General features: G+C 42.8%; 1 protein-coding gene across 1 annotated transcript in view; it reads right to left on the bottom strand.

Annotated features, from left to right (window-relative positions):
• Positions 1-12,578, bottom strand: part of RASGEF1B (RasGEF domain family member 1B) — a 47,805-nt gene that overhangs the window by 13,296 nt on the left and 21,931 nt on the right. Inside the window, exons 3-4 of the mRNA XM_083367173.1 lie at positions 10,543-10,665; positions 8,985-9,122 (exon numbers count right to left, since the gene is read on the bottom strand). Of these exons, the coding sequence (XP_083223299.1) occupies positions 8,985-9,122; positions 10,543-10,665 (261 nt within the window). The remainder of the gene's footprint in view (positions 1-8,984; positions 9,123-10,542; positions 10,666-12,578) is intronic.

The raw sequence follows: 12,578 nt of genomic DNA, 5'->3' as shown, positions 1-12,578 counted from the left end.
ATCCACGGGATGCAGGCAGCACATAAAAGCACGCCCTTTCGGGTCCATGAAAAATCTTTCTTCACAGAATCGGTCCCTGGTGCCCAAAAGGTTGGGGGCCACTGCTATTGGCATTACTTTATTCACATAAAGTGAATAAAGCACAATGATTTGATTGCGTAAGTAACTGCAAGAGAAAATTCTCACCAGGAGGTACTGGTGTCAATGCTGCTAACATCGGGTGTTCTTGCTTTGACAACAGATGGAAATGCAGCCATTTTTCTCTATTGCTTTTAGAATTAGTTGCTGCTGGGAGGGGGAAGAGGGATGAGAGTCCAGCTAGTCATAATAACAATAATAACTCAGCTGTGGGAACCCAAGGACATTGGGCCCAGAGCTGATAGTGTTTTGGCAGGCTGGAGAGCTGGGGAGAAAGCCCACAATTCAAGCTAATTGGGGAATGTGATTTATGACTGTTGATTGGAGGAGGGAATTGCACTTTGTTACTTTGTATCCAGGGGAAGGTAATTTAGTTTCTGGTTTCGACTATGTCGTGCCGATGCTTTGCTTCCCGAATAAAAGATTCTTTAAGGTAAACAATGCCTCGAAGCTCTTTTGAAGAGTTTCACCTATCGGAACCATGACATACTGTTAACGATATCAATATGCGGAACTGTGCAATGAAGAATAATATTCCTCTGACGATTTGAGTCTGCATGGTCTAACTGTATTTTTTAAAAAAAAAGAATTTGCAAGTTTCTTATACTCCACTGAGTTTTTCCACCTTAAACCTACTAATAAATTCCATAAAGCTGACAAAGGGAGAAGAGAGACAGCAGGAGCAGCAGGTATAAAAACCGAGTTTTCGCCAAATATAAAAGTTGGGAATTGTGGGAATCACCATCCCAAATAGGGGACAACAATGGATCTGGTCTATTTATTTTGCTTTTGGGATGCTACATACATTACTGTAAGCGAAGATGACCAAATTAGAAAATCCCCCTTAGACCTTTTTTTGCACTAGGGGTGTGTGGATGTGAGGGCGATCTGGCTGCGACATCTGTCACCCCATTGATCACCAGGGTTGATTCGGCTGATCTGGCTGGCTAGGCGGGTGTCCCCTTCCTCCCTCACCGCTCCATGTGCGTCCCTCCCGAAGCTGCGCGCTCGGTGGAAGAGGACGACCATCCCAGATAGGAGTGTACCGATCTTCGGTCAAGGGTATACGATAGCACTAGGGGTGTGTGATGACCCCCCCCCACGCCCCCAACATGTACCACTAAGCTCTTCCGAGCCAACGGGCACAACCAGATCACATATGAGCACCGTCACAAAATGATTACTGCAGCAGATGTGACTAATGATATGATACTTGTTCTAGGAAAAAACAGTCCTCAACAGACCACGTGAGCCCAAAATTTTCACTATTAAAGCAAGACAGCTACAAGGTGAATTTTGCCCCATTTTACAACCTTTCTTGCCACAGTTGTTAAGTGAATCACTGCAATTAGTAACATGGTTGTTAAGTGAATCTGGCTTCCCCTCTGATTTTGTTTTGTCAGAAGGTCTCAAATGACCCCGGGACACTGCAACTGTCATAAATACATGCCGGTTGCCAAGAAGCCAATTTTGATCATGTGACCCTGGGGATGCTGCAAGGGTCATATGAAAAACGTAAGTCACTTTTTTTTCAGTGCCACTGTAACTTCGACCAATCACTAAACAAAAAGTTGTAAGTCAAGGACTGCCTGTATTATGCTCTGAAGCTCACTTCTTCCTATGCAGAACACAAGCTCATGCATATAGAGATTTTTAATGAATATATTTAAAAAAAAATGGAAGCCAAGAATTAGGCAGGTACAAAGGGAGCTAAAATGGAAATCCAGGATTAAATTTGCTTCTGGCTCACCTGCACAACTATGAAAAACATGATTTGTAAAAAGAAAAGAGAAGAAAAAGTGGGGGTAGAAACTGCAGCGACAGAAAAAACAACAACAACAAAACGCGTGCCAATTTAAGTTGTCCACCATAGACTCTTCCAGTAAAAACCACATCTTTAATTTTCTTTCTTTTTCTGGCTTAACCTCTTCCTTCAACAGATTTAGCTTGTGGCTATGTGACCAAATCGTTTGCGCAAGCCGAGTTTCCAACACAAAACTGACTTGCCAGCATTTTTGAGGCTATGACGTAACTTTAACAAGAAACCACAAAAGCGACTTTTAATCTGTAGGATAACTTCTAATTTACATCCAGGCTGTGTGTGTGTGCGCGAGGGAACGGGTGTATATGTCAAGTCCTTTTAGATTTTTATTCTTAAATCAAAACTCACATTTTTTTTTTTAAAAAAATGGAATTTAAACTTCTGATTAAATGTGAAAAGACAACAAAAGACCAGTAAAGGACCTTGTAAGGACCTTGATGGATTGAAGAACTGTAACGAGAGATGTCTTTCACGCTAGGCATACACGCAGGGTGCCTAAAGGCAAAGAACGAATGTACATCATATCTGAATTTCTGGGGGGGGGGGAAGGATACTATGGGTGAGGGCAATTTATTTACTTTTATTTCTTTCACTCCCCCTGCTTCTTCTTCCCCTGGTAGCATTCCATCTCTCATGCCCTAGAGGGACAGATCCAACTGAAAAGGACATTAGAGGCTGGCACTATAGCTATTTTTAATCATTATGGCAAAAACAATAAAAAAATATACCCGGATAGTGAGAACAACCGGCTTTGCTGTTTTTTTAAAAACTTCCCAAACTAAAAAATACATCCAAATACATTCTGTCGCAATTCTCTGTTAATGGCAAGTGTGTATGACAACTGGTTATTTTTTGGGGGGAGGGGGGAATTTGAGCGTGGCTCTTTTCTTGAAGATGATCAAGATCAAGATCACGTGAAGTACTAATAAAGGTAAAAAGGCAAAGGTTCCCCCGCACATGCGTGCTAGTCGTTTCCAACTCTAGGGGCCGGTGCTCATCTCTGTTTCAAAGCCGAAGAGCCAGCGCTTGTCTGAGGACGTCTCCGTGGTCATGTGGCCGGCATGACTAGATGCCAAAGGCACACGGAACGCTGTTACCTTCCCACCGTAGTGGTCCCTGTTTTTCTACTTGCATTTTTACGTGCTTTCGAACTGCTAGGTTGGCAGAAGCTGGGACGAGTAACAGGCGCTCACTCTGTTATGCGGCACTCGGGATTCGACCTGCCAAACTGCCGACCTTCTGATCGACAAGCTCAGCCTCCTAACCCACTGAGCCACCGCATCCCTAAGGAAGTACTAATACCACTTTACAATGCCTTGGTAAGGCCACACCTGGAAACTGCATCCAGTTTTGGTCACCACGATGTAAAAAAGATGTTGAGACTCTAGAAGGAGTACAGAGAAGAGCAACAAAAATGATGAGGGGACTGCAGGCTAAAACATATAAGGAACGGCTGCTGGAATTGGGTATGTTTAGTTTAATGAAGAGAAGAACGAGGGGGGACATGATAGCAGCGTTCCAGTATCTCAGGGGCTGCCACAAAGAAGAGGGAATCAAGCTATTCTCCAAAGCACCTGAAAGCAGGACAAGAAGCAGTGGATGGAAACTAATCAAGGAGAGAAGCAACCTAGAACTAAGGAGAAACTTCCCGACAGTTAGAACAATTAACCAGTGGAACAACCTGCCTCCAGAAGCGGTGAATGCTCCAACACTGGAAGTTTTTAAGAAGAGACTGGACAGCCATTTGTCCGAAATGGTATCGGGTTTCCTGCCTGAGCAGGGGGTTGGACTAGATGACCTCCAAGGTCCCTTCCAACATTATTTATTTATTTAACTTTATGTTTCATTCATACACTGACGATGTTACCTAGTTGGGTAATGAAACGTCTGTAAGAAAACCACCAACCTCAGAGTGCACCAAGGAAGCCACAGTTCAATTCTGAGCTACAAATATTCTGTTGGTACGACTGGTTATGGTTGATACTCAAGAGTAATGAGGGAAGGCAAAACTAAATACATGGGCACCTGTGCCTTTCCATTTCATTCTGGTACGAAACATTCTGGTATGAAAGTTAAGACCGTTAAGGAAGGCTGAACATCGGCAAACTGATGCTTTCAAATTGTGGTGTTGGAGTCAAGATCAAATCAGTCCATCTTAGGAAATCAACCCTGACTGTTCATTGGAAGGACAGATTCTGAAGCTGAAGCTCAAATGCTTTGACCACCGAATATAGAAAAGGCCCTGATGTTGGGAAAGATGGAAGGAAAAAGAAGGGGATGGCGGAGGATGAGATGGTTAGATAGTGTCATCGATGCAATGAACATGAGTTTGGGAAAACCCTGGGAGACCGTGGAGGGCCTGGTGTGCTATGGTCCATGGAGTCGTGAAGGGTCAGACATGACTTAGCAACTGAACAACAACTACAACAACAATCAAAAAGAAGTTCAAGGTCCAACCCTGGTTTTGCTCTCTTCCTGGCCTACTAAACCAGGGACAACATGGAACAATACAATATGGAGAACTTAAACCCGCCTATGTTGTTTCACTTTAAGATCTTGCATTACACTGACTTCTTCTTTCGCCATTCCAAAGTGTGGTTCTTGATGTACCAAATTTTGTCTGTTCGAGTGGACAGAAATGTTACCTTCTCTTAAGGGATCAGAATCAAATCACACTGGCAATGTTGTTGTTGTTTGTTATTTAGACCAGGGCTTTTCAACCTTTTCACCCATTGTACCACTTTTAGGATATGGCAACATCCGAGTACCACTAGTCGCCTAGCAAGGTGTCAAAAACGTGATGACCAAAAAAAAAAAAAAAAGGAAAAAAGTGATGAAGTACAGGTAGTCCTCAAGTTACAATAGTTCGCTTAGTGACTGTTCAAAGTTACAATGGCACAAAAAAAAATGCCCCCCAAGCCACAGCCGAGCAAGACACCTGCATCCCCGCCCAGCAGCGCTCTTCCAGGTTTTCATTGTTGTGGGCATTTCTGTTGAGGATTGGCAGCGGGGGTGGGGTGGAGGGTGTTTGGTTTTTATTCCCCCCCCTCTGCTGGGTGGTTGCAGCAAGTTTTGGTCACTTCACATGACACTGTGACCGTCATAAATATGAATCAATTGCCAGTTCCTGGATTTTAAAAATGGAAAGCATAAATCTATGAAGGTGGCCTTGATGGAAGTCATATTCATGGAAGCCCAACACTCCTTGTCCTGATCCGCAATGCAGTGCGATGCACACACAAGGTCACAATTTACTTTTACAAAGAAACTGCTGGTCAACATCACAAATAATTTACGGCACTCTGAATTGTATTACAATATTGACTTTTCCATTTCTTTTTTCAAATCTCATTTTCAGTATGCAAAAACAGAAGCACTTATTTAAAATTGCATGTGGATTGTCCACGGACAAAACAACCCTCTCAAAGGTGACTTGAAAGTTGAAATAAACAATAAAAATCTTTCTAACAGTTTCATAACTGTAACTGAAAGACAATTCCTAGGTTCAAAGCCAACCAAGTGCAAACCTCAAGATGGTGTTTTTCAATCTTGGCAACTTTTAAAATGTGTGAACTTCAACTCCCCCACTATGCTGGCTGGGGAATTCTGGGAATTGAAGTCCACACATCTTTAAAGTTGCAAAGGTTGAGAAACATTGCCTTAAGGTCCAACATTTATTACAACAACTGCCACTACACAGTTCTACAACATGTAGAACTGAGCATACATCTGTCTACATCTGTCACTTATGGATGAAAAACTGATTTAATATGACAAATTCTCTTGTGTCCTCCTTAAATCCTTCGAGCAGCAAGCTTTTCTGAGTTTGCATTCCACCTAACATGATAATGTGAGGCTGGAAAGACAGAAAAAAAGACCTTCATATTTCCTTTGTACAATATTTGTCTGGTCAACTACACGTCTAACTTCTGATGTCATTGTTACAGCCCCATTTAATGCAATGGACCATCTTCCTCAACTCATGCATAAGACCTTAGAGATCTGAAATGAGACCTGTGTAAAGGTTGATGAACTTATGAGATGTTATATAGTGGAGTTTTAGGATATTGGGTGGAAAAAGCTGATATGATCAGTTGGCCAATCATCAGGAGGCTGTGAATTCTAGTCCCACCTTAGCCATGAAGGCCAGCTGGGTGACTTTGGACCAATCACCAGGAGACTGTGAGTTCTAGGCATGAAAGCAGACTAAGTGCCTTTGGGACAGTCACCCTCTCTCTCTCTCTCTCTCAACCGAACACACCTCACAGGGTTGTTGTTGTGGGCAAAACAGGAAGAAAAAAAGGTGTTATGTATGTTCACTACCTTGAGTTATTTATACAAAATAATATTAAAGCCCAATATATCTGGACGATACTACCACTGGGAAAAGCTTCCTTTAACTCATCCTTTCTTTGAACTATGGTGCTGGAGAAGACTCCTGCGAGTCCCTTGGACTGCAAGGCGATCAAACTGGTCAGTCCTAGAGGAGATCAACCCTGACTGCTCTTTAGAAGGCCAGATCCTAAAGCTAAAACTCAAATACTTTGGCCACCTAATGAGAAGGAAGGATTCACTGGAGAAGAGCCTCATGCTGGGAAATGTTGAGGGCAATAGAAGAAGGGGACAACAGAGAATGAGGTGGCTGGATGGAGTCACTGAAGCAGTAGGCATGAGCTTAAATGGACTCCAGAAGATGGTAGAGGACAGGAAGGCCTGGAGGAACGTTGTCCATAGGGCCGCGATGGGTCGGACACGACTTCGCAACTAACAACAACAACAAAAACTCATCCTTTAAAAAGTACACATGTATTTTCCTAGCTCAGAGTAGTGTGTGGGCATTTTCCTTGTGATTATGAAATATTCCAGCTGCTCTTGCCTCCAGTATTTCTCAGGATAGTTCTGCATTCCTCAACAACAGTTATCTATTAATCTGTCTTGTTTGTATAACATCACAAGCAGACAATGACTCAATGTGGTTTCTAACAATTGAAACAACCTCAAGTATCAAATTCAGAACAATAAAAGAGTTACACAATGACTGAACATGCTCAGAATAGCGGCAAAGAATGAAAAATAGAAAAATTATGAGTAACCACACAATTACCATCATCTTAGTTGCCAAAGGTCAGCCTTACAGAACAATGCCAAGGACAGTAATAAGTGAATTTCTAGACCAACCTTGGCAACTTCTAAGGCTTGTTGTGGACTTCAACTCCCAAACATGGGGAATTGCCATGGTTGGACACCCCTGTTCTAGAGGAAGGCTAATCAACCAAGGTGGGGGCCTCCGTGGAAAAGAATGTCCCTTCATGGGGGCCATGAAGCATATCCAATGAGGATGAATTCACACATCCATGTGGGAATATCCTAAGAAAGGCCCAAGAGAGGCTTCACTTTCTTAGGGTCTTGCGGAAGAACAGGGTAGAACAACAGCTAATGACCCTCTTTTACCGGTCTACTATAGAGAGCATCCTCTCGTACTGCATTGTGGTTTGGTATGCTGGTCTGACAGCTGCGGATAGAAAAGTCTTACAGAGGGTGGTGAGCACAGCACAAGACATTGTGGGCTGTCCCCTGACACCACTGGATGACATCGCCAGGGCTCGTTGCCTTGGAAGAGTGAGGAAGATTCTCAGGGATCACTCACACCCTGGACGGTATCTCTTTACTCTCCTACCATCCGGTAGGAGATACAGGAGTATAGCCAGCCGTACCAACAGGCTGAAAAATAGCTTTTATCTGTGGGCTGTTAGGCTTTTAAATGGGACATAATCTTATGCAGAATTGACTTGGGAGGCCGGTGTGTGGTGTAGTTGGTTCACAATAGTGTGGTGGGACGGAGGGTTTGTTGTCACTGTGTGTTGGGGGGAGAGAGCACGGGGGGAGGCTCAGCTAATCTCAATGTACACATGTTGTACTTTGACAATAAAGGTTTTATTTTTATTTTTTTATTATTATCTCTATGCAATTTATCGATTCAAATCAGGGAACCCCACTGCCTTCTCTATGCAGAAAACTGTGCATAGACACATATTTCTCATGTTTTGGGGTAAGCAGCCTTATGCAAGAGTAAAGGAGTTAAAGAAACAAGTTGAGAAAAGGAAAGCTAGCTAAATCTAATTTACCATCCCCAGAATGGATGTGAGATGGAATGAGTTCTCTCTGATGTAACTGCTTATATTGTATCCCCTCTGACAAAGCTCAGAGAGACTTTACCAAAATCAGAACACCAAACATTATCCAAAATTGTTTTGAATAAATGAGAGTGACAGATAGATCCAAAGGAAACATTCATGTTTCCTCCTTGGGGACTCATGCAAATTTGCAATGACCTGCAAATTTCTATGAACTATCACTAATTATAAAATGGCTGAACTGGATTTTGCATTCCCTGAATATACCAATCTACCTTTTATTGCAACTTATCAAGGCTGAAATGTAACCGCTTTCCTGCTCTTTCATGTGGTCATTTCCATTTGTACAGAAGTTGCAACTGAAGACCCTTGACATTCTACTTCTATACGTATTCTGCAAATACAGCCGAATTAATCATTTTTCATGCAGGTTGTCCTCAACTTACAACCATTCATTTAGTGACCATTCACAGTTAGGACACTGAAAAAAGTGACTTATGACCATTTTCATATTTACGACAATTGCAGCATCCCCCATTTTTGGTCACATTTGTGGCCTCTGATTCATATTTATGGGATCACGTGATCTCCTTTGGCAACCTTCTGACAAACAAAGTCAGTGGGGAAGCCAGATTCACTTAACAACCGGGTTACTAACTTAACAACTGCAGTGAGTCACTTCACAACTGCAGCAAGTAAGGTTGTAAAATGGAGCAAACACACTTAACAGCTGTCTTGCTTAGCAACAGAAATTTTGTGCTCAATTGGGACTGTAAGTCGAGGACTACCTGTATATTCCATTCCACATATATAACCACTACATTCCATGTTACCCTATATTCCACATATATAAACATTCTGCATATTATTTTCTTTTATTGGCAACTCACCTCATCTGTACTGGTTATTCGGTGGGCCAATTCTTTTAGATTTCTCATCATGCGCTCATCCCGGAAATCGTACGGAAATGTCTCCGTCCACTCGGTCAAGAGTTGTAGGACTTTGGGGGCAATTTTCCTTAACCGGATCTGGAGAGAAAGGTGAAGTGAAAGAGAAAAGTGATTACAAAGCTGACTGGGGAAATCTCCTTGAAAGTTGGGCAGAATATAGGTTTTCTTTACCGCATTCCAAGATAGGTGACATGACAGTGTTAAGGAAGATGGGCAAATCGAAGAACTGAAAGAGGTTACTGATTCTGTCCTTCTATTTAGTAAAAAAAAAAATCCAAATTAACTTCCACCCCCAGCAAATGGTTTCCCAACCTCTGCATGAACATTTACCCTGAGGTAAATGTTACCCTGAGGTAAGATGGGCAGCCGATACATTTTACAAATAAATAAATACATTTCAAGGGAAAAAGACCTCGATCCATACCTGCTTTCCCTACTGAATTCTTACCATCAAGATTTCCCCCCCCCCGACATTACATTGGAATGAGCCTTCCTTTTAAAATAAATAAACCTATTATTCTGTGTCCTGCATTTGGGAAATATATACAGTAGAAGCAAATCTTGGCCCTCTCCTATGTGACATTCTTTGGGTCTCCCCAAATATTCTTTGGGTATTTGAAGAGAATTATCCTATATCCAATGGGTCATCTTTTGCTGTGGTAAAATATTCCTAATTTCCCCAGTCTTCCAGGAATCTAAATGTCTGTTTTCTCTTTCTCACACCCTTTCCAGTTTTGTCTGTGTCTTTCTTAAAGTGGACCACACATACTCCTGGAGGTGATAACTACTAGTAGTCCTCAACTTATAATTGATTGCATAGTGACTGTTCAAAGTTACAATGGCACTAAAACAAGGTGACTTAAAACTGGTCCACGCATTTGCGACTGTCATAAAGTCAATGCAAAGTCAAGAGGGGAAGGCAGATTCATTTAACTGCCGGATTCATTTAACGGCTGAAAAGAATGATTCACTTAACAACCGTGTCACAAATAGGTTGTAAAATCAGATGTGACTCATTGAGCTGCCTTGTTTAGCAATGGAAGTCCAAATTGTGGTCATAAGTCAAGGACTACCTATATGCTCCACCAGATCCAAAAACAGCCAGCTTCAGTTTAATTAGGTTCAAAATCCGCATTCTAGAGACAGACCATTCCACTTTTCTTTGAAAGGGTCCATTTTTCACCCAGAATGCATTTGGCCATTTTCTCTCTAGAACGCTTGATTTTGCATCTCTCTACTACAAACTCACACAGGCATGATCCTCACTGGATCTCAGTGAGTACATATTGTAAGTCTGTTCTGAGAATTAATTTTTTAAAAAAGGACTAGATTCACAAGAGTGAACTTCCTGGGGGGAAAAAAAGAGGGAAAACTTATAAATTCAACTAGCCAGCATCATAAACAGTTAGTTTCCAATGTATTTAGAATTCAGATTCTCTCCTTTCCTGTCTTTCTCCTGGCACAGGCCTCAAATCCAAAGACTTAGTGGGCCACTTACTTGATCAGCTGCAGAATCCACTCGCCTCTGCTGATCGGTGCAAAGATGGCAGACTTTTGCCATTAATTCATAAGGGTGCACAAAAAGCCGAGAGCTCAGCAGAAAAGTAAAGATGTATGTTCTCTGTAAATGAGAGAGAGAAAAAAAAATCACCACCTATTTGTTCATATACCATGCTGCAAAGGTGTTAAAGTTCCATTGCAGCAAATGCTACTCTATGCAAAACCTGCTTAGAATATATCACATCCTGGTTGAATAAGGCAACATGGGGCAGTTACTCAGCTGTATGTGTCAATCCTTATACATAGAGTTGGGCGGACAGTTTTGACACTGATTCTGGCTAAGCCAGGGGAGGACAACTATGGCCTCTTTATGACCCGTGGACTTCAACTCCCAGAATGCCTGAAGCCAACATGGCTGACAAATTCTACATTCAATAAATCTGTAAGGAGCTTCATTTTATTATGAAGGGGACGGCAAACCTGCTTGCAATTTTCCAACAGGGAATTTCTGTTGCTTTAAGGTCATCAACCAGTCAGTCACAAGATGGAAAATTCCACCAGGCTTCCAGAGTTTAACCAATCCCACATGAGTTATCCAGAAGGGTGTTATTCACTTTATTCTATGCTTCCATATGTGAGAGTGAATCAGCTTCGTGGGGCAACAGATATTGTGCAACTTATTTGAGTAATTAACATCAGTGGAGTCAAGCACATCATTTCCACCTTAAGGAAACCTAAGGCGGAATCAACCCATCATCCAGCACGTTCCTTAGGACCTGCTGTTGACATCTAAGACAAATTAGAGGTGAGTATCTATTTGTGATTGATACCAGGCTGTGAGTAAGTACTGCAGCTGGCTAGTACACAAAGCATGAGTCAGCAATAAGTATTCGCATCTGTTGGGCCTTCTGAAGTATGGCACCTGCAACCTCCAAAGATACAATTAAAGAAATGGCCCAAGTCACAAGAGATTCTTAACTTTTACATACTTGCATAGTTTTGTATTATATCTGAATCCAGGGTCCATTATGGTTGTAAGTCAAGGATTACCTGTACCCTATAGTATATATTTCCTTATAGAAGTTTGGAGAAGATATACAGCAAGGAACTCTCACCTGGCATCTTATCCTTATTCTACTATAGCAGACATGTCAAACACAAGGCCCGGGGGCCGGATCTGGCCTGCTAAGTGGTTTCATGCGGCCCGCGAAGCCATCCTGGAAACAGTGAGGGAACGGCCCCCACTGCCTAGGCCCTGGCCCAGAGACCCTCCTTCTGCCAGAGACCCTCAGATCTGTCCCACTCCTGCCCAGGCCCCCATAGGCACCCTTGATGCCAATGATGTAGAGCTGGCCACGCCCACCCAGTAGGCCATACGCACTCTAGCCACGCCCACCCAGTAGGCCACGCCCACCCTGGCCACACCCACCCGGCTCCCAGAGGGCAACCGCAATGCTGATGCGGCCCTCAATGAAATTGAGTTTGAAACCCCTGTACTATAGCATAGAGGGGGGAAAAATTGTCCTCTTTCAAGCCCTTTTTGGTGTGCCAAATGATTTGTGGGGAGAGGAACAGGCTTGTGCTAAAATGAGAAAGAGGCCCAAGTTGCATATAGACAACTCATATATCATTGATGTCATTAAGATTAATGCACAGTGTAGACCAGGGGTAGGCAACCTTGGCTCTTTTAGGACTCGTGGACTTCAACTCCTAGAATTCCTGAGCAAGCCATGCTGAGGGGAAAGGGAGAGGTTTCCAAGCTGAGCCATGCTGGCTCAGGAATTCTGGGAATTGAAGTCCAGGAGTCATAAAAGAGCCAAGGTTGCCTAGCCCTGACCTAGGCCTAGGCCGCTTTATGACTGGTGGACTTCATCTCCCAGAATTCCTGAGCCAGCCATGCTGAGGGGAAAGGGAGAGGTTTCCAAGCTGAGCCATGCTGGCTCAGGAATTCTGGGAGTTGAAGTCCAGGAGTCATAAAAGAGCCAAGGTTGCCTACCCCTGATGTAGACTAATGAAAACTTGGAAAGCTACTCC

Source organism: Vipera ursinii, assembly GCF_947247035.1.
Source record: "Vipera ursinii genome assembly, chromosome: 7".
NCBI classification, from domain to species: Eukaryota; Metazoa; Chordata; class Lepidosauria; order Squamata; family Viperidae; genus Vipera; species Vipera ursinii.
Note: the sequence above shows the minus strand (reverse complement) of the source record. Positions and strands in the feature narration are given on the sequence as shown.